At 38.3% G+C, this 23,550-nt stretch overlaps 1 protein-coding gene across 3 annotated transcripts in view; it reads right to left on the reverse strand.

The window, feature by feature from the left end:
• Window positions 1–23,550, reverse strand: part of ESYT2 (extended synaptotagmin 2) — an 80,827-nt gene that overhangs the window by 44,794 nt on the left and 12,483 nt on the right. For all 3 annotated transcript variants that reach the window (XM_014872240.2, XM_014872239.2, XM_088159114.1), the window contains exons 2-4: window positions 5,347–5,388; window positions 4,624–4,758; window positions 2,803–2,879 (exon numbers count right to left, since the gene is read on the reverse strand). In XM_014872240.2, coding sequence (XP_014727726.1) covers window positions 2,803–2,879; window positions 4,624–4,758; window positions 5,347–5,388 — 254 coding nt within the window. The remainder of the gene's footprint in view (window positions 1–2,802; window positions 2,880–4,623; window positions 4,759–5,346; window positions 5,389–23,550) is intronic.

Raw genomic sequence — 23,550 nt, forward strand, 5'->3', positions numbered from 1 at the left:
AAATTTTTCCCTTGCCCATATTTGTCATCAGGAACTAGATTTATAAACTGTAATGGGGTTTGATTTTTTTTAACATAAACTATACAGTAAGAGAAAGGCAAAGCATTCCTTCCACAAATATGAAAACTGAAACTTTAAATACATTCTCCAGTGAGTGCTATTCAAGCTTAGAGTGAAGTTCTTAATAGGATCCTGAGTGATGCACAAAACCTGTTCCAAAGAGTTCTGAAAAATACTCTGAGGCAATGATCACAATACACCCAATATCCTTGCAGAAGCAATAGAAACTAAACCAAAACATTCCTTTTGCAATTAAAATTAAAAGCAGACAAAAAAAAAACCCTCAAGGACAATGCAAAAAAACACTAGAGTTTTGGAGACACATTGAAACTATTTAAATGCACTATGGAAGGTCCAAAGCAAATGCACACACCCCGCCACAAACAACTGACAGTAAAAAGGGCTAAAAGAAGCCACAATAGTGAAACTGCAGATAAAAGGGGATTCTTAAAAGAATTAATGTACTTTAAACTGAAAAAATACATAAATAAAATCTTTCCTTCCTTCCCTCGCCACACACCCCACAGGGCTTGGCTTCCTACACTATTCCTATGAATGTTTAGAGAGGTTGTTTGAGAGATCCTTCTACATTGCATTTAGAGAATGAAGGGCTTATAGAAAGCTCCTAACTTTAAAACTAGAAATAAATTAAAATTATAACAAACTAATTTAACAGGAGATTAAAATCTACAGGGATGAATATTCCAAAGGATGGACTTGTCTCCAGCAGTGAGACTGTTCTTTATAATCTTGCAAAACTGCAATATAAGATATAATTTAGGGTTGGTATCTGTATTTAACTCTGTATCTAAATGTACCAAGAGACACTTACTCTTCCTGCTACAACTGAGACAATCCCAGTGATAAGAATCTCAGAGGGTATATAAATCAAACATCAAACAGTAACAACTGGTACAGGGGGCCAGGGGGGCTCTCTGTCTTAAACTTGCATACTAAAAGCCTTTGAAAAAGAGCCCTTTCTGAATGAGGTGCCAAGGACAAGTCTTAAATATGAAACAGGACTTCCTTTGATGATGGTTTTGTCTAAGCTTTAATTCCCAAAGCTGTGATAGTCACTCCAGAGCTCTCGTTTCCATGTTCTTCCTGGAAGCCTGTGCCACTGGCAGTCGGGACAGGCTGCTGGGCTCAACAGGCACCCAGCTGACCCAGCACAATCATTGTCATTTAAATCACTTTAAGGAATTTCTTTCAGCCTTTTAGACTGGATTCTATTGCAGCTGTCTACCACTTCTCTAAGCAGGTTGCAAGGTAATACAATGAGACATATGAGTAAAGATTTCCTTCAGGTCTATGTACTAGGGCATTATTCCTGAAATTTTTATACAAGCCCACTGGCCTTTTTACTTTTATTTACTTCATGAGGATGAGCAGAATTTTTTTAAAAAATAAATAAATACTAGATTTGCTCTGTCTTCCTGAGAATAGTTCTGCCTTAAATGGAAAAAGTGCTCTTGGAACAGAAACAGCTTCTCAAAAACAATTTCTCTGTGCTGTTTGGTCAGACAAGATTGTTTTCCTGAGGGCTTATCACTGAAGAGGTGAGGCTGCTCTCCCAGCTGCTGCTGAAAGTGGCAACAAAGAGAAATCTCAAGGAAGTTGCTCCATCAGGGCTAACACTTTCATCCAGTGAAAAAAGCTCTCAAGAATCAATCCTGCTGGATTTTGTCCAGCAACACCAATCCCTGATTTGGACAGCTTTTTCCTATAGAAATAAAGTGATTCAATTCAATGAAGACTGGGCTCTGCTCACAGCTGTAGCTCCCACCTGCTCTGGAACCCAGGGAAGGAGACAGCAGCCTTTGCTCTTATCACTCTGGGGCCTGCCACCTCTGCCAAAGCAGCAAAGGCTTCAGCACACCTGAGCTTTAGGCAAATAATTCAAATTTAACAATAACCACGTGCAAATTTTGGAAGTGCCTCTGAAGTGGAGATGCCTGGTGACCCTCCTGGCTGCTGCCAGGGAAGCAGTGAGGAACACAGGAGGCTGCTCTGCTGGGCTGTCAATGACTGACAAATTTGGCCTTTCCATAACCCACAAACAGGCAAAAGCAGCCACGGTAACGCAGACCTATAATGGTCAATTATAAAAGCATTGCTGGGTTCACTGACTGAACTTCCAAAAAAATTCTGCAACTGCAGACTGTGTTGAGAATGACTTAGGTAAGTGTAGGGTAGACCTACTGAGAAACCTACATAAAAGGGGTCATGATGACATGGCAAAGAAACCTGAAGCAATGGAGCACAGTCATTCTGGCATTTTATAATACACAGATTTATTCTGGTAAAGTAAACATAAATTCTTCTGTAGCTATCATTTTTTTTAATAATACTATGTTTATTAAAAAAAAATCTAAGTAACAGAAAAGTAAAAAAACAAAAAAATCTTATGTCTTAGATTTCAGACTACAATTGATGGCAAAATACTAATACTATTAAATATTACTATTAAGAACAAAGTCAAAGGTAGTGCTTTATCTTTGGAAAGTATTTTTTTATTAACAAGCATGACTTTAATGACACAATCACATAGAGTTGCTATTCCATTCCCCTCAGATAAATACTATTTATGGAATGCAGTTTCTTCCTTCATTCATACACAATTAGAACTAAGTACATTTGCATAATGAAGTAATTCTCCTTTCAGACCAACATAATTGTCAAATCAAACAATGTGCAGGTTATAAAGCATGGATCCCATTGTAATATAGTAATAAAGTTTACCTGATTTGAAGATCCAAAATGATCTGCCTTTTGTCCACATTTTCCGTGTACACTTTTACACCATTTATCCTCAGAGGCTGGAACAATGAAGCAAGTAAAAGTTGGATTCTTCTACAGAAGTACATTAATTAAGCTCTTAATTTTGAAATAAAGGTGAACACAGGCATGTTCATGTCTGAGGTTAAGCACTTACTATAAACATTAGAAGGTGTGGAGTAAGGCTATCAATTTAGTTCAAATTCTTATTTCAAGGGTAAAAATTACCTTGCTGGGATCCAATTAGCCACAATCCTTCTGGCTATTACCCTGGGTATAGACCACTAAACTACAAGATTTACGAACTATTTAATAATCAAGCTTTCCCTCTCCCCTGCATAAGCATCTGATTTCTCTGTAGAGGTGTATGTCTAATACTCCCAAAGCATTCTTTCCTGTGTAAATACAACCACAAGCTAAATTTAGTTCACAAAAAGACAGTTGCCTTAAGTGGAATTTAGTGAGAATAGACGGAAAAGAATCTGTAATTCCCATAAGAAGTTGTGTAAACCACTCTGTGCTGTCTCTCTAAATCACTGTGCTCACACTCTCCCCTCCTCATACAGAATTAACACATATCAATCACACACTCAAGCCTCAAACATTCATCAAACATTAGGCAGGACAGGATGACTAACAACCTCATTTTTAAGTTTTTCCTTTCCTGAAAAATTTCAAGATTTCTATTTACACCTTTTTGATAATTTGTGTAAAATCAAAATTTCACTGGTGTGTTGGAGCTGTGCAGCTCAATCAAGGCTGCAATATAAAGTATGAATAGCTGTTTGTCATGTCCAAGGTCACTCAATCCAGCTGCAGAACCATACAGAGTTCTGGGAGCTAGTCTAAATCTGACTTAGAATTAGTATAGCTTAAAAGGAACGCTATGGTCTGTAATACAAATATATCCAGGGCAGGACAAAGGTCCTGTGTAAAAGGATTTACAATTTGAAAAAGCAATAAACCCAACACACAAAAGGTGCAGTAAAGCATAATGAACTGTAACCTACATGAAATAGAGTCACAAAGAGAGGAAAAGCAATTCCCCTCTAAAACACCTGAAAATTAATTTCAGGTTTCCTAACATTTGGGGGTATGTGAGGGTGTTGATTATTAAATCCTTACTTGAGATTCCATTTATGACAAGCGATAGAAACACAAAAGACAACTTCAAACAAAAGCTGTTAAACTGCATCTCAAAGCAGTAAAGTTCTGGTTAATGCAGGGACAATTGCTGCAAGCAGAGGGAATCGTTCTCAGCTTGCACTGGTCAAACAGGCTCTCCTGCAGGAATGAGACCCCTTCCTTCTTCCACAAGAAGGGACAGAAGACAAACATCTGTATGCCCCTGGATACTGTGTTATGTGCAGTCCTTGAAAAGCCAAGCCAGCAGCCTTTCACTGACTGCACATATAACAGGATCAGAAGTGCATGCACAAGAAAACTGCACTTGGATCATCTGGCTAAAGGATAATGGTCCCTGCTCATTTAATGTAAAGCATTGCATGAGCAATATTAAAGTCACATTGCTGTGAGCTCTTCATGTGACCAGGCAGTACTACACTGAGTCATCTCCAAATCCTCAGTCAAATTTCTGAAGCATAGATCCCAGGAAATGCAAAAAAGCCTCTGCTAAAAAACTCACACATTTTAATATCACAACAGAAATCAGAATCAGGCTTATGACCAAGTGTCCCAGAGAAATATTTCTGTGTAGATTTGAACATGCTACATGGAAAGGTTATGTACAACAGGGCTTCTTAAAAAACTTCACCACACACTGACCTGATGACCAATATCAATCTTTGTAAAACTGAAGGTACTGAGGTGGTTGTTTGCTCCTCTTACTGCTGGTTCTATGGTTTCTCGGAAGAGTTTCTCAATGAATTGGCAAATAAAAGGCCACATCTGTTTTACAGTCTAAGGAGAAAAAAAAAAATCTACATGTAAGTACAGTTCTTGAATACATGAGTAAGTTATAAATGTAAAGCAATCAAAAATTCATTGCATCTGAATTTTCTATCTGAAAAAATAAATTCTATATTGCTTTTTTTCTTACTATTTTCCAATTAATTCATGTTCTCCTATGCTCTTTGAATGAAAGATTATTTTTAAAAAGTAAGCTGCATAGATTTATATCTTAGATTATCACACACACAAATCAAAACTGCAAATTTCATTTATTTTTAGATTGTAGGTCAGGAACCTACAGTAACTGGAAAGTATCCTAGACAAGTAGAAAATTAATGATTTTGTTTACAGCTGCTATGACTTCCACACAATTATAGCTGTCATTACTATAATGCCACTTTAAATCATTCATAAAACTCGTAATTTCAGAACCATGAAACTAAATTTAATCTTTCTTGTGACTAACTGGATCAACAACCAAATGCATAAAGAAAAAAGTTAAAACTACTCTTGTTCTCAGATTCTTGCCTCACCTTTTATTTTAATCTCAGCTTTCCCTCCTGTCCCTTCCCATTTGGGAGCAATGCTTCTCCTTACCTTGTTGAGCCATTCTGCTCTCTCTGTGTCTGGAAAATGCACCTAAAAAAATCGAAACAAACACAAAGCAAAAAATTAATACAAATACAAAACACTTCTTAGTTAATTGTGTCCAGTAATTTATAGTACCGGAAAGCTTAGGGGTCTCCCTAGACAGTGGACAACATATTGAGCAGTTAAAACTCTTGACAAGAGAATTAAAATGCAAGCAAATTAAAACAAACTCATTTCTGAAGTACATAAATATATGCTTGGACTTGTTTCTAATAGTAGCACCTGGAATAAAGTATTGCTGTAACACCATGGAGAAATTAAAAAACAAGCACAACCAACACAGCCTGTGTCAACCAATATTAACACAACTCACACAACTGCCAGAGTCCCCACTGCACTTCCACTTCCTTTTATTCATGCCAAAGCTCTTCCAATGTCAATAAATCATAGCTATAAATATTTAATCAGTGAAGTTGAAGCTCAGGAATATGGATTTAAGTTCGGCCAAAAGCCTTTTGAAAGACATTTCTAGTGATTTCTTTTCTTAAAAAACTGCAGAAATCAGTCAGAGACAGCGTGACAGTTTATACACAGGGCAGAAAGTACCCAAGGCAATAGGAAAACATCAATTAAATGCTGGAAGAACAGACACAGTTTTCCAGACATAGAAGGAGAGCACACAAACCCATGCACACAAAAAAAAACCCCAACCAAAAATCACCACAGAACAAAAATAAAGAAGCAGACCTAATAAGAATTTCTTTAGAAACTCACAGGCTGTAGAACAAGATGCAGATCACACTTCCCAAACACAAAGAGCCTTTGAATACACTAAAAATTCATGACCTACATATAGTGACTTTCGTGAAGCAATGTCTCTACTTAACTGAATTGTAAAGTCTTAATCTCTTCATGGCATAACAGATTGCACCACTGGCTTCAACAGCAGCTATTTTTATTATGCATATCCCAGATGTGAACAGTCAGTGAAAGACCTACTCTTTAAACTGTATTTTCAACAAGATGAATCTGAAAGCAAGCCCCATTAATGACTTTTTTCAGTTTTTATTCACTTCTTGCATTAACAAGCAGCACAAACATATTCTTCCTATACTCTGCTCTACAGAGCAGTCCTTAATCTCATCTAAACCCCCAAATCTTTTCTATACAGCTTTTGATATGCTTCCCCCCAGCAGCATAATCAACAGTGTCACTGTCTCTCCAGTCTGTTTCTTTTTCAACTATCCCAGGTCAATAACAAAGGTAAGCCCTGTGTTTCTACAGATTCTTGAAGAATTACAAATGCTGCTGTCTTACACTGTCAAGAAAGACTCTCAGCATCTTTTTCAAGTATATCACATATCTCTCAAAAGCATCACAAGTGATGCAAAAATGTCCAGTGATCTGTTTGACTGTGAGAAAAAAAACATTCAATACCATTTATTTTACTAAATAAGTTAAAGAATAGAATTATTAATAAAAGATGGAACGATTTGGGAGACCTGCTATTTTATTTATTTACAATGAATTTCCTAGAAAATTATAGTGGGTAGAATGTCAGAACTCTGTACTTGGAAGGCTGGGGGTGGTATCTGCTTTTTTAAAACAAAAAAATACTTATTTTGTTTTTTAATTTTGCAACACAAGCAATTACAAGTATGTACATGAACTTACAGCTGAACAGATCTTACACTCAGTTTTTATCTTGCAGGTTGCTCCCAATGGTCAAGAAGTTAAAGGAACAGAAAGAATGAACAGTTAACCCTAACATTAATAAATAACATTTTGATCGTTCCTTTAAAATATTTGCCTTCTGAATCTGCAAACAGAAAAAATGCCAATTCTCAGTAATGACTTGTGCAGGATGTTGGATCAACATGTTTCATTCTGATTTGCTTACAAGAGCAATCAGTGATGCTCAGTGTGAGAGGGTGAGAGCTGCAGAGCTGCTCTGTTCCAAATAGGGGAACCAAGGTAATCCAAGAGGAAATGGTCAGCAACCTGCTACACCCCTTAGACAAGCACAAGTGCCTGTGGCTGGAAGGGATCCACCCAACGGTACTGGGGCAGCTGACAGCAGTGCTCACAGAGCCACTTCTCTATCATTTACCAGCAGCCCTGGCTAACTGGGGAAGTCCCAGGTGACTGGAGGGCAGCAAATGTATCCCCATCCACAAGAGCCTGGGGAACTACAGGCCTGTCACTCTGACCTTGGTGCCAGCAATGGTCATGGAGCTGATGGTGTGACCAACTTAGTTGACAAGGGAAAGGCTGTCACTGTGCTGACCTGGACTTCAGTGAAGCCTTTGACATGTTTTCCCACAGCATTCTCCTGCAGAAACTGGCCGCTTGTGGCTTGGATCAGTTTACAAATAGCTGGGTAAAAAATCTGGCTGGATGGCCAAGCCCAGAGAGTGGTGGGGAATGGAGTTACATCCATGTAACAAGTCACAAATGTGCTCCCCAGGGCTGTAATGGGGACACTCCTGTTTGCTAATATTATCAATGATCTGTATAAAGGGATCGATGGCACCCACAGTCAATTTGCAGGTGACACCAAGTTGGGTGGGAGTGTTGATGTGCTGGAGGGCAGGAAGGGTCTGCAGAGGGATCTGGACAGGCTGGACTGATGGACCAAGGCCAGCAGTATAAGGCTCAACAAGGCCAAGTGCTGGGTCCTGCATCTGGGTCACAACAATCACAGGCAGTGCCACAGCCTGGGGACAGAACGGCTGGAGAGTGGCCCTGTGAGAAAGGACCTCGGGGTGCTGGTTGACAGCAGCTGAACATGAGCCAGGTGTGCCCAGGAAGGCCAGTGACATCCTGGCTTGGATCAGAAATGGTGTGGCCAGCAGGACCAGGGCAGGGATTGTCCCCCTGTACTGGGCACTGGTGAGGCTGCACCTGGAATCCTGAGGCCAGTTTTGGGCTCCCCAATACAAGATGGATATTGAGGTGCTGGAGCATGTCCAGAGAAGGGCAGTGGAGCTGGAAAAGGCTCTGGAGGATTTGATGGAGCTGGGGTTGTTCAGCCTGGAGAAAAGGAGACTCAGAGGAGACCTTATTGCTCCCTACAATTACCTGAAAGGAGGCTGTAGTGAGGTGAGAGTCACTCTCTTCTCCCATATGAAAAAGAGAGGAAATAGCCTCAAGTTGCACCAGGGAGGTTTAGGATGAATATAAGAAAATTTTTTTCATGGGAAGAGTTGTTAAGCATTGGAACAGGCTGCCTAAGGAAGTGGTAGAGTCACCAGTGCTGGATGTATTTTCAAAACCTTTCAGCTGTGGCATTCAGGGACACAGTTTAGTGGTGGATCTGGCAGTGTCAGATTAATAGCTGGACTTTATGATCTTAAAGGTCTTTTCATAAATTCTATGATTCTACAGACATTGCAATGAACAGCAACAAAATAAATAGAAAAAACAAATTAAACACACAGATGAGGAAAGGAAAATTCATGGGAATACCAAAAGCAAACCTGTCTGCTGTGAGTAATGCAAGATATAACAGTTGTTATGTTCACAATTAATTTTTAGTCTTCTGTACAAGTATCCAGTTGACATTCAACAGAAGAGACACCCTAGACTTGAGAGAGGCTTCCTGCTCTAAATATAACCTCAGCCCGGATGAAATTCACCTTCCTCCAAAGGGTGATCCAACTTCCCAGATGCAGAGTATAAACTTCTGAAGGTACAGGCCACATGCCCTGCACCATGCACACAGCTGACATCCAGCACACCTCTGTGGAACGAGGAAAAGAAGAAGGATCTCTCTTGCACCTATCAAAGACTCTTCATATTCAGTCCCAAATTATGCAGAAACAGCTGAGATAGGTTGGGAAACAACAAGAGGCCACAGATACCCAAATCTACCCATATATACTAGTTTATTAATTTTTGATTTTGTCTACCTGTACAGTCTTTATTGAGATCTTGCTTAACAGGACACAGTTCTTAATTTTTCCATAGATTTAATAATTACTTTTCCTTTAGTGTGCCTCACCTATCATACTCCTACAGTTACTTGAGTTGGCACTAATCCAGCTCCTCAATGTAAGCCTAGTTTACTCCTGCAGTTACATGTGATAATAGGAAACAAATAATACAGTATCTTCCATTCCTCTTTCTCATCCCTTTTCCATTCTTGCTTTTCTGCTTGCTCACTCCAATTTTAATATAGTTCAGTTTGGTGCCTATTCTGACACTCAAAACAGAGAGCAGAGAACCTTACATTTTCAAGACTGAAGCCAAACTTGAATCAAAAGCTAGGCTTTGCTTAATCTTTAGATGCTCTGAACCCAGGTTGTCTGAAAACAAGGAATAAAACATTTATCCATCTACTAATCCCATACATTTTATGCCTGCTATAGGAGACCACAATACTAGTGACAAAATTATATTTTGCTTTAAGAATTTTTTACTTCAAATACAATCTTATGCACAGACAACGGGACAAAGCCTGAGGGATGAAGTTGGTACACTGGATCAGCCAGGACTGACACGAACATTGAAGCAACTGCACAAAATTTTTTATGGCCAGAAGCAAGAATCAGACTAACTGATGGGCAAAATCTGTTAATTCTTGTACAAAAATCTATTGACAAGCATGACAGAAAGAGACAAAAGTCAAGATTTTAGCTAAGACAGTTAACATCTAAAAGCATTTTCCTCTTGGCTTCTGTTAGTAAATTGCTCATGCAGGTTTGGCAAGTAGTGTCATTTCAACCACTTCGTGTACTAATTTATTATTCAAAGTATAACAAGAGAGAACTGTTGCAAGAAATGCCCTAATGGCCATGTTCAACACCAAAAACATAGATTACATGCTCCAGGCAAGTTCTATTATTAAACACTATCTTGCAAAATACTTGGAAGTGCTCAAAGATGCACATTAAAAAGACTATTTGGCTTTCTCACACCAATTGCTTGCGCTTAGCTCTAAACAACTTTCACGTTTATTTTTTATTTCTGATCTTGCACTTTTGAAAAACTCAATTCAGACACAGTATTTTTTGTAACGATCAATAAAATACCAGAAAGAACCCAAGGAATGCAGTTCCTTATTCTGTCCTGGAAGACAATAAAAGAAAAAAAATGGACAAAAGGAAACCACTTACAATAACAGTAACAACAATAGAAACATTTCTTACCTACAATTATTTCATTTTTTTCAAACTCTCTATATACACTCTTCATTTTGGCTAAATTGACTCAGTTTTCTGGCCAGACTGCAATCTGCATCTTTCCAAGGAAACAAGGCTAGACACAGAATAATAACTTTTACACTCAAATGCCATGGACTAAGGATTGGTGAGACATTTTGGAGTCAAATAGCAATCAGTAAATAACATGAAGTGAGGTGCAAAGTGCAAATAATAACATTAATGCCTTCAATATAATTCTTCATTTAGATAAAGGAAGTTTCACTTATCTACATAAATGTTACTAAAAGCAAGCATTGACAAGAAATTCAGAAGGAAAGACATGACAACACCCTTTTATAGGTAATGTTGAATTGCTCTCAACACAAGTCATAGGTACTAATAATCTACTTTAAAATACAAATTGCATAATCGCTGTTACTATTCACCGATTCCCTCACTGTAAAATATTTTTCTTTTAAAAGTTTTCTTTGAAAGCTTTCTCCATCCTTAAAGGTATTTAGCAAACAACTCTAGTTAAATTTAACATTTATGTGATGATTATGATTAACACATAGGCCCTAACTATTATCTACATAACTCAAACAAAAAACAGAGCACCTACACTGGAAGTACAAAACTACAGACATTGACCAGAAACCCCAAAAACTGTAAACTTCATCTGCTACAAACCAATCACTTCCTCATGAATTGTGTATTACAGCAATAGAAGAAATGGAAGCAATAAATTAGATTAAATTAAAAAAAAAAAAAAAAAGAACAGCAACAAATAAAAGCCCCAAACAAAACCCCCTAAAATTCTGGGTTTCTGATGTTTGACATTCAAAGAGTAGTTTCTGACATTTTACATTCAAAGAGTAAAGGTAAGAATTCCAATGCTCTCAGGCACATGGTGATTCTTGGGGCATCTTGCACAGGGCCAGGAGTTGGACTCAACAATCCTGATGAGTTACTTTCAACTCAGAATATTTTACATTAAAAATAATGCATTAAACATAGATATGATAACAGATACTTATCTGAGTCAGCATTACTTAACTTATGCTTAGTTCCTTCCATTTGCATTGATTATTTGTTGCTCCAGATGTAAATCTTAAAGAAACTATACCAGTCACTTTAAGGTCACACAATATAATCAAGTTTCTTCCTATAGCTACAATGCAAAGTACTCTTGAGCAACTGCTCAAGCTATTTCACAAATATCTCTTCTATTAGATACTGATCCCTTCTGCTTATTTTGGAAAGCTAAAATCACATATAAAAATACTCCTCTCTATCAAAAGTACACTTGTCTAGTAGAAATTTAAAAATCTATAAGGGTATCACAGTATGTTTTCAGTCTCTTCATGCATAATCAGTGGATAGGGAGACTATATCACAGAAGGAAATTCAGGACAGAAGCCCAAATTAGGTGCTCTAAAACCTTTTGAATGTACAGCATAAGCAGTTACTTAACCATTAAGCCTAAAGTCAGTGGTGTGGCAAAAAACTAAAACACACTAAAATTAAATTATCCTTTGAATTACAGCTGACAGTTTGTCTAAACTCACTGCACTTGTAACTCAAAAAGGCCAGAAAAAGTCACTAAAAGAAGAAGCCCAGCATGGCTAGAACAAATCGTGTCATATAGTGGTATTCAAGCTCAATTTAACAGCTATTCACTCCAGTGTTTTCCAGTTGGTAAAGCAGGCTGGCCTAAGGACATTTTAGCTAAAACAGAGTTGAGCAGGGCTAATAGCTTAATCCCATGAATTCCAGCCAGCAATCTCCTCTCAGTCTGAAGCAACAAGGAGCAGCAATAGGTGAACTATTTGTTCCTTTCCACAGAGCAACTGACCCAGAGTCTTCTCCTACTTGACACAACCTGCAGAGGCTTCTCCTCAAACACAGACTGAAGGGACAACCACTCCTTTTTTAAAGAGCTAAAGAAGGGGGGCTGTGAGCAGCCAGCCTCTGTCACTTCAGTAATTCACCTCCAGGGCTAACCAAGACATTTTCCTAAATTCTGTCAATACCAGAAATACCCTAGCTCTCTCCTCTTCTAAATAACAAGAAAATACCACGAAATATTTACTGTTGCAGAACTGCTGGACTCAGTATTTCTAAAAGAAAAGGTTAAATGCTAGTAAGTGAGGGTTCCTTAAAAATCCTGCAGGCCCTTGCTATAAAATAACAATCGACTGCTATTTCCATTACTTCTGGTAATCTGATTCAGTTTCTGTTTAGCACGCCTTGGGATGGATTTTGTGTTTGTAGTTTTAAATGTATTAAAATGATTAGCCATTGCACAGCAAAGTTCATGCCCAGGACTACAAATGTGGTGTGTTTGCAGTATGAGAATGAAGCTCAGTTTCCCTGAGAATCATCACAGATGAGCTGCATGTGCCACATCTTTCAAAAGAAACATCTGGAAGGTCCAGAAGCAGACTGAACATAGAAAATCAGTTTTGTCAAACACACTATTTATGTCCATAGTGTACTTCACAGAATAACAGCTAGAAAGACCCATATGAATCAGTATCAACTAACCCAAAAGTGTTATAAAATGAACAGTACAGGTTTTGACAATAATTGCCTATAAAAAACCAAACAAAAAAGTTTTCAAAAACAAAACATCAGAGAATTACAGGTAGGGGGGGAAAAAATATATCAAGCTACCCCCCTTCACATAGAGTACACACACACACAGAGTAAAATACAGAAATAAAGGAGATGGGGAAGGGCCCTAAAATCTTTGCCATGGCTTTATAATCAGAGTAAAACAAAAATATTGGAAAAAGTGGAAACATACTTAAATGAAAGAAACAGCTGTAATACCAAGCAAGATTAAGGATTGTATTTATTTATAAACTGGAACATAAGCCATTTAAGTGCTTGGACAACACACTGGAAAACAAAATAAACCTTTATGAAAGAAGCAATTACACACCCTTTGAGTCAGATTTGCACCTATAAGACAAGAGTGGCTTTAGAAACACATACTTGGTACCCCACCAAATGTTCCCAAAACACTCTACCAGCACAAACTGCCATCCCACGTGAGCTGCCTCTATCAGTTCAAGTCCTATGAGGTGCCACAACAAATTACAGGCAGCTGTTCAGCACGAGTTTTCCAGGGTGATCTCTGTATTCCCCACTATCCTGAGCTATCTGCTTCAGTCACTGTGAGCATTAGGGTGAAAAGGAATTTCTTCAACCATACAGCAGTTAAAGACAAAACAAGCTTGGAGAAATTGAAACAAACAGCTTTTCAACACCTCCAGGGTTCAACTAACACAGGAAAGCTACTACAATAAAATTCATACACCTCAAGTAATAAAACTGACATTCTTTATAAGCTATAGAAAGTTTAATTTCCTTGCAACCTTCTGTAACGTCTGTTCCTCTTCTCTTTTTTAAAGGTCTAGAGAAAAGTCTAACCTGGAATAAACAGCAGTTCACATACACAGGACATTTCAGCACCCTGGTATGGCCTGAAGGACATTATTTCCTAATATATATTCATAAGTACTATAGCTGTGAGACAAGGAAAGCAACTAGCAGCACATAGGCGGTGTCTTGTAAAGTCAGGCTAAACTAGCATAAACCAGACCTTCCTAAAATGCTGTCAAGAGTCAATACTGCCCATACACATACCCTTTGAACCTCACTAGAGCCCAAACTTCACCGATATCCATATGGGATATAGGGATCCCATATCCAACTTTTCTGCTGTGCTAAAATTAAAGCATACCATTAATTCAAACTATAAAATGCCTTTTTTACATTTTTCCAGTAACCAGAAACGTATCTGTATTTCTCATTTAAATAATACAAACATGTTACTTTGCTAAAACTATTTTTAAAAATATATATTAAATACAGATACAGGACTGTAATTGAGAGTTGTCCCTCTGTTTTCCTTCTCATGGCAGGATTCATTGGAACAGCATTTAGAAAATTAACAATCTTCCAATTTTTGCTAGCATCCCAGCTAAAGCCTGATCAGCTTACCGTTTTGGCAGCTGAGGATTCAGAATTCATCTTCATGCAGCCCCACAACACCACTAGAATATCCTCACCTGGATATTCTCCCCAATTTCTATGGCAAACAACGTCTTTGGCAATGAAAAAAAAATACTCTATTTGTAAAAGATACACCCTGCCTAAAAAGAGGCTCCAGAGCTCTGATATGACTGAAAAAGCAGCCCAGAACTAAATCCTTTAATTCAAAAGTGAAGGATGCTGAGCCATTTCAAAGCACAGCAGTTTCATTTTTTTCATGCACATCTTTCACTTCAGCATCTATTAAATATGCTTCACCCACAGTGGCAGTGTGACTTGTCAAAAGCTGCATTGCTTTTCAGCAATTTAACTCACCAATACCAAAATTGGGTAAAATTTGCCTAAGTGCTGCTATTTTTGCAGAGATGGAGAAAGCATGCCACAATAGAAAGTTACCCAGAGACCTCCTACTTAGCAGCAGCTCACTCGAACAAAATCCTCCAGGATATGCATTCTAAGCAGCTGCTCTGGAAGAATGACAGAACAGTAGTGAGGGATCTGGGAAATCCTGCTTCTACCCTGACACTCAGCCTCCCTAGGCTCAACTGGAGGAAGGAGGTTCAGCCTAGAAATTAAAAACCAATCATCATTACCTTTTAGAAGCATCCAGGCTTAAATCACCTGACAAACAACATGAAACAAAAATCCCTTTCTCTACCAGTAAAGGTTAGAGTTTCCTTCCAAATACGTGGAAGTACACTTGCATGGTTTTCTCTGGTATTTGGGTGCAGAATCAACCCTAAACACAGAACAGGATGTCTGCCAGAGGGAACCACATGGGTTTGCCTTGCTCAGCTCTTCCTGAACAGAAAGCTTGAAGCTTTTAGTCCACTACCACAGATTCATCTTCTAGCACAGCCTAATTTCAGAATTATCTTCAAGTACTCACATATTAGTAATATATAATTTGGGTTTCAATATAGAGATGACATCAACTCTCTAGCCAAACTGCTTTATTTTCACTGCAGTTTAATATCTTATAGTTTTTCTTGGATTCTCATGTTCACATTTCTTTTCCACTCTCCATCTCAAAAAGAACAAAGGCAAGTTTTCAGTGCTTAGTTTAGAGTGAGACAGGACAGTAGAAATAATAAGAAAGAAGTAGAAGGCATATGGGGGCATTAGGTTGCAGGAACCTTTTAATGGTTTCCACTTCTGAGTGACTGACATCCAGAACCTCAGAGAGAAGACTGATATCCTGACACAGGAAGAGACATTTTTCACATGTAGCACACCTATTGAGCACCTCTTAAAGTGAGGAAACATAAGAATTTAGATTTAACATTTTCACTGTTTACTATCCACATTTACAACAGTGTTTTTGTACCACTTTCTCATTCAGAAGACCAGAACTCAACATGAACACTTAGGACAACAGGATGCCCTTTTCCAACCTCACTTCTACAGGAGATTTACATTTATAGCAGTAACAATTGTATTTTATAAAAGCTGATGTCCAGTACAGGGCCAGGACAAGCACAGTTAAAAAAATTAATAGCATAAGACTCTATACAAGCAAAATATCAAAAACTGGATTTACAGTGGTTGAAGTCTTGCTCTCACACCATGTTACAGAGAAGCAGTGCAACCAAGGTTTACAAAATAAACATTTAATGACAGCCTGCATTAGCACATCTCCAAATTCCCATAAGCATTGCAACTACTGAAAGTAAAGACCCAGATTTTAAATGTTTAAACTGCTAAAAGGCACAGGATGAACCACAGCTCACAGGACTCACCATATTTTACCACTTAAAAAATCTTGCACAGTACTCTTTTTTGACATTATTGACTTTACCCTTTTATTCCCAGGAGTAATTTCTTCTTCTTCTTCTACAAATGAAGTCTTAATACCTTGAAATGCCAGGTTTTGGATTTTAAAATAAAATTATCAAAGCATTAGCACGATATTTTCAATTTGCCACATTTCAAAAACATGACCTCTTTTGTATTTTCTCAAGTCTCTATAACAAATTCCTTCTCAGTTCCCATGAGAATCCAGGCATGTTCCCACCCCACTGCATGCCAGACTGTCTTATTCTCTTGACAGTCAACAGAAGACAAATTTTCCTCTCTGGACTGCTAAACTTAAGCTTTCAAACAGCTTATACAACCAGTGTCACAAGCACAACCTACTATCCTTTGAACTGTCCACAGCTGTGAAAAGAAGTGCTGGGCTCTGCACCAAATTGTCAGCCACTCTTGCTGCTGGATCTACAATAAAACATTGAAAGTTTCTTTGCCTTCTACTCCAGTGACCCGCTTCCCTAACCCTGCAGTCAGCTCTGATCCTCTGAGACTGAGGCTCCTGCAGCGGGGAGAGCTCATTCCTTTAGCACTCACCAGATTACACAGCTCATCTCTCTAAGGGAACCATGCAGGTGTTCTCTGAGGCCTAAAATGGGCATCAGCTGTCACAAAAGGCAAGTGCTAAGAAGCAATGATCAGCTTCTGCAAGACTCCTCTTTCTCAGGCAGATTAAATTTTTCCTTGTCTTTATCCTGAAACATCTCCATGTACTGAAGCCCAACCTTCTATTTTTTTTAATATTATCTATAATTCACAATACATCTGAAACACATTTGTGTGAATTGCAAGTATCATTCACTTTGTACTGGTTGGGAATGAGCAAACAGCAAATTTCTGTTTGAAAATACAAGAGAGCAAAATGCAGAACTTGGATTTTTATTTTTTTGGTGGCATCCAAAAAAATGCAGCATCACAGCACAAGAATTCAAGCTAGGTTAACCTGCATCCTAAGAAGTCAAACAAGTCTGTGGAATACACTCAGTAGTTAAAACTTAATGCTTGTTTTTACTGACTCTGACCCAACACCTGCAAAGGTGTTTAACTTCTGCATACTGCACTGCATCCAGTACTATCCAGCCAGATCTTATTCTTAATATTAAAACATTTTTAAAGTATAATCAGAAATCATGCAAGATATAACAGGCATTTTAAAATCCCCATTTCATTTCTAGTCGAAACACTAGAAACTCACTATGCAACATTCAAAGAGTACAAAGAATGCAGACCAACAGTCTGGGAGTTTTGTGGAACCTGTAAATAAACAGCTTCAGAGGGGGCTAATCACTATGTACTGACAAAGTAACAGAAAGCAGAGAATTCTAATGAAGTGAAAGCAAAAGGAGGCACAGTGTTTAAATCGGGTCTCAGTTAATACAGTGACAAAGGTGGGAAGGAAAGCCCCAGTTAACCTGACAGCATCAGGTAAGGGATGACAAGCTTGCATGTGTAACTCCTTCTGCTTCTTTCATTCAAGCATTTAACCGAATTCTTATGCCAGGTTCATACACAAAGTTCAGTATTTCTAATAATTAGGTAGACACTAAAATTGTTTATAAAAGTTTATAAGATTTGTTCTCTCTTCTCTCTAGAAAATCTCTGTCCCCCTCAATGGGCTGTGTATCAGCACCAAATTCAGAACAGTGTTACTTTTTAGAAAAAGATATGCAGAGTATGTCACACATTTCGCTGGCAACACATAACACAAACTTCTGCACTAAGCAAGATCAAAGGTCCAGCTAACACAGCAATCAGAAGTGATGTCTAAAGAAAAATCAGAACTAAATCAGTACTATGGAGTTGTCCTTCCCTGAATGCCCTCTCAGCTTCTGCAAAGGATGGCTGTAGCCCTTTGCAGCTGCTGGCATCCTCCAGCACCCCTTCTATCTTGAGGCATGCTCAGCCCCTACAAAGGAAAAAAAGCAAAAAAACCACAAGCAATTCCATTTCATGAATACTCTTCAGGTAAGTTTACTTAAAACAAAAATGATGCTCTAGAGTTTAAGTGCAGTCCTTAACCTCATATAGGATCATACTGAAAGTGCAAGACCAACGAAATACGTAATTGGAAAACACTCTGACCACTGAATTCCAATCCCCTACAATTGCAGGACTCATTATCCTATTTTTGTTTATAAACTCCACCTTAAAACCATGGAGAGTTTGCTACTGTTCCTCAGTACCGAGCAGGAAGGGCAGCTCTGGTGTTTTGGTAGGCTGGGTTGCTAAGGAAAAACACTGAAAGCACTCCCTGCTAAATCAAGTTTCTAAACTTAGGAATGCTACATCATATGTTTGAGCTGCAAGGTGGAATCAAAACCCAGACTGCCTCCCCAGCTAAATTAACTATTATCCTCATCCTTAAATATCAGTCTTACTATTTTGACTCTATATGTTAACAAAAAGGTACCTTAGAGGAAAAAAAGTCCTCAAAAATGACCGAAGGTCATGTTCAACATAAATAAAAATCCTCACCTAGTAATATCACTTTGTTTTGAAACAAAAAAAAAGTATTTTCATTATTTATTGAAAAGATTTTAAAAGAACATAAGAACATTTTTAAATTTGCACCCACAGCTTTTAATTCCTGTATTCACACAAATCACGTTTGGACAGCCTATCTTCCAGCTGGAGTATCTATCCCATGACTGAGCTTAGCACCTCTTATCCAAGAAGCTATTTTAGAAAAAGCAGAGTAAGTGTACTTAAATCAAACCTGCAGAAGGACAGGCTGCTACTGAAACTGCATCCTCTAAGGAAAATTCATGTGCTTATGTTACTGGGTTGGCACATACAGCATTTGCACAGTGGAACATCCAGCAAGTTGCAAATCTCCTGGGCTTGCAGTGCCTCTCTAGAACTGCACTGTAATTTTCATCAGAAAGTGAATTTAATAGCAAAATATACCATCCCCAACACTAGGAGATTTATGTTCATCCACAAACAGATGGACACTGCCTGGCAGACACATCACAGTCTGCAACATATTGAAGCCCACACACACCAAAAAGGAAGATGAAGCCCCTGAAGTGGAATTGCAGCAAACGAGTAAATGAGCACCCAAGGTTGTCACGTACCTTTTCCCCAACAACACAGTATTACATATTCTAATATTTCAGTTAAAGCACACTGGATATTTGACAGTCCTGTTGATCCTTTGACTTGTGTACACAGCAACATTTGTTCAGTCACTTGTCCCACCACACAAGGTTTTACAACTCAACAAAGCCAAAGGAAAAGAAATAGTGCTAATATGTAGGAAATCTGGAGTTTAAAACCAACATTTCATCTTTTGGGGAAAAAAAAGGAAAAATAGTGATGAGCTTTGAAGATGCTGACATCTTTTGACGTGTAGTAAATACAAAAATACAAAACACTAAACAGAAATTAAAAGTCCAGGCAGTTTGCAATGCTCTCTTTCACCCTACCAAACTTCCTCTAGGTCCTGCTTCCAGGAAACATCTCCTAAGATTCCTGTTTCCTGCAGACACAGACACTTTCTCTCAGGTCATGAGAGAAACCATCACTGATACAGTCTTTTGAAACAGCTGTCTTGCAATGCTCTGCATCAAAACATTCTTCAGACTCTGTTAAATTTCCATCTTAAAAAAGTAAGCAAAGTAAGTGATGATAAATTCTAAAAAATGTAAATCCTCTTTCTAAATTAAACTCTTTTTAAAACAATACTGGAAACTACAGAATCTGCTTTGCCTCATGTTTTGGGAAGTTTAGCACTTGGCCATATATGCCTTAAATGATACTCCATTTCAATTTCTCTGCTTCTAATGTAAATTCATGTATTTTATTTGCATATATTTGGAGAGGAGTTTCTGTGTTTCTTTAGAGCATATACTCTAGTTTTCACAGAAGCACTTACAAAACCAGCCCTTCAGTGGAAGCACAGACTGTGGACACACTACTATCTTGAGTGTATAACAAAGATTTTCAATAATACCATCAGTTCACCTCTAGAATGACCAATCAAGTGTGCAGTGCTGACCTGAATGACATAACCCTGCTTCTATACACAGCCATTGCTTATCTTCAGCACTACTTTCATGAAGATGTTTTACCCACACCTGAAACCAGCCCTTACATAAAGGCAGTTTCTGCCCTTCAAACAATGACTAGAAAGCAGCAGAGTGATTGAGATTCCACATCTTCTTGGCCTTGGAGGAGGAATGTTCCTGCCTTGGAATTGTTGGGTGTTTGATAGACAGGATGGAGAGGCAGCAAAAGTGAAAAGAGAGGAGCTGGATACATTATCCCTCTTATAAATGCAACACAGAACTGTCACCTCTCCTGTTACTGATTATCATCAATGTTGAAGATGACCCAAGCATTTGGGGATCTTTTGAATATTCTTTACCCCTAGCTCAACTACTACAAACACACCATGTTCTTTCACTTCGCCATTTAGCAGCAAAAATAGCCATCATAAATCAATATCATTTTAATTAATGACAGCAGTAGGCAGTGTCACGTTATAGAGATACTGCCTACAATTAATCATAACATTACACATGTAAGAATCTTTAAAGACTGAGCAGTTTATAACTAATACTTAAGCTCATCATTTCTGCATTTTAATCTGCATCTACTTTCCCTCTTTGTGTGTTTGTACAGTCCATAGCTGGAACTGTGATAATCAGATCATACCCACTAGATCTTGACTGTAGTTTATGACAAAGGAAAGATGAAAAAAAACTTTTTACATCTCAGCAACCCCTTTTACCTACACATGGTCTCACAACAATTTCAAAGATTTCCAGTTTTTAAGATTCAAGTATTCTTAACCAGTAGGCAATTGCAACTGATTAATTACTTTTCTCTAATTCAAAAAATTCTGTCTTTTATATGTCCAAAAAGAAACAAGTCACTCTACACCTGCTTCATCATCAATAAAAGAGAAATAAAAGCCTCTGGAGAGATCTATCTGATATCTTGAAAATTTTCTTATAATCAAATACAGTCTTCTGGAGATGTATATACTGACCATAAAAATAAACTCCAACTAATTTGTACCCATATGTTTAAATTTAAGTTCATCAGATTCCAGCTCTAAGGGGAAACAAAACACCCAGTGCCCAAAACCCAACTTAGTAATAACTCTAAGTAAAAAGAAATTTCTTTTCTGTCAATTCTAAGACAACTTGCTTGGATTGCTAAGAACCACCTAGTAAGTCAGTTGTCTAAAACTTAACTCCAAGAAATCTTGCCCATGGCAATGCCAATTTATCTGACTGCTCCCATGCAGAGCCTTCCTTAGGCTGAATTTCTCTTGGAGAGGTTAATCTTTGTGCCCATGCAGGGAGTAACACAGGCAGCCAAGTCACTGTCAGCTCTGAAACTCTCAGCAGATTTTATAACAGATGCTTGTAATTTTTTTAGAAGTTTTACCACAGAATATTTACTACATGTATTAATTAAACTAAACAGCTATGGCCCAAATTATTCCTTGATAAATTTAAGCATGTAAAAAGTAGGAGCATAGTTATGACCTCGTTACTGTAGGTTCTCATTATACAGAGAAAAGGGGTTCTGCTCACCCCTTCCCAGGCACCAAAGGCAGGTGCAAGGGAGAGACCTTCATCTCTGGAATGAGGTGCCCAAGTCTGGTATCTAAATTTCAGTTTGCTACAGGAAATGTGACTATGTGTGCTAACTGGCAACAGATTCTCTTGTAGGTTTTACTGTTTATTGTGCTGTTCCAGGCCTGAATCCCAGACCGATATACAGCTACCAGATATTTTCAGCAGTCTTAGATCTGTACTCAACTTTTAATCACATGTAATAACTTTCTTGCAAAAGACATCACTTGAGTTAGAAGAATGCAGTGATGACAGCTAAAATGAAATCAACCCCCTTGAGTAAAATGCCACAGTTATTTTCAGAGATCTGCATAAATAGCAGCTAATTTGCAACTATATCTTCCTAGCTCAAAAAAGTATTTTCAAGAATTTGATAAAGTCTTTTCCATGTACAACTAGGCTCTGAGAAGTATTTTATTTCTTTTCAACATCAAGGGATGCTGAAGTCCACTGCCCATGTTGCCATATATCATTTGCCTTATCTGATACAGGCCTGACTGCCCAACGTATTTGAGAAGTCATTAGGACATGAATGCTAAGCTGCCAAAATTTCATTTTTAAAAAAATACATTAAAGACATGTCTTTTAACTGAACGGTTTAAGATTGTAATTGGGTGTGTGTGCCAAGGTTTTAGGAGCATGTGGAGAGTTAGGGCCACAGGGGTGGCTTCTGTGGGAAGCTGGCAGAAGCTTTCCCTATAGAGCTCCTAACAGAGCCAATGCCAGCCAGCTCTAGGATGGATCTGCAGCTGGACAAGGCCCAGCAGCAACAGTGGCAGCACCTCTGGGATAACTTACCTCTGAAGAAAAAAAAAATATTGCACAGAAGTAATTCTGTCCAGGGAAAAGTGAGAATGTGAGAGAAACAACTCTGCAGACACCAAGGTCAGTGAAGAAGGAGGGGAAGAGATGCCCCAGGTGCCAGAGCTGAGATTCCCCTGCAGTCTGTGGAGGAAGAGTAGTGAATCAGGAAGAAGGCAAAGCTCAGGAAGGAGGGAGGGGTAGGGGGAAAGTGTTTCTAATATTTGTTTTACTCTTCATTAACCTACTGATTTGATTGGTAAAAATCTCAGTTGATTTCTCCAATTCCAGTCTGTTTTGCCCATGTTGGTAACTGGTGAGTGATGTCTCTCCCTGTCCTTATCTCAACCCTCAAACTTTTCTATTGCATTTTTCTCCACATCCAGCTGAGGAGGGGAGTGATAGAACAACAATGGTGGGCATTTGGCATCCAGCCAGGGCTCCAAAATTAACTCGTAAACTATGCTGGGGAGAAAAAAGGTTTTTAATGTATTTATTTCAACTGTCACAAGCTCATATAGTTACTTTCTTCTAAAATAGTGACATCTCAAATCCCTTGTCATTGACTAATCTGGACTGCTTCAAGTCAAGAGTTTTTTCTATTTTACTTACTCAGTGAGAGATCACAATGTAAGAGCTGTACTTATACATTGCCTTCTCCACTGGAATATGGCATCCAGGAATGCTATTTCCACGTGGCTGACAATGCAAACAACCACAGTAGCACAAAGCAGGGCTGGAGTTTGTAACTTCGCTGAAAAGAAAACTAGAACAAATGAAAATCCTCAAGTCGACTGGAGTTGACA

Source organism: Sturnus vulgaris, chromosome 1 (assembly GCF_052056855.1).
Source record: "Sturnus vulgaris isolate bStuVul1 chromosome 1, bStuVul1.hap1, whole genome shotgun sequence".
Lineage (NCBI taxonomy): Eukaryota > Metazoa > Chordata > Aves > Passeriformes > Sturnidae > Sturnus > Sturnus vulgaris.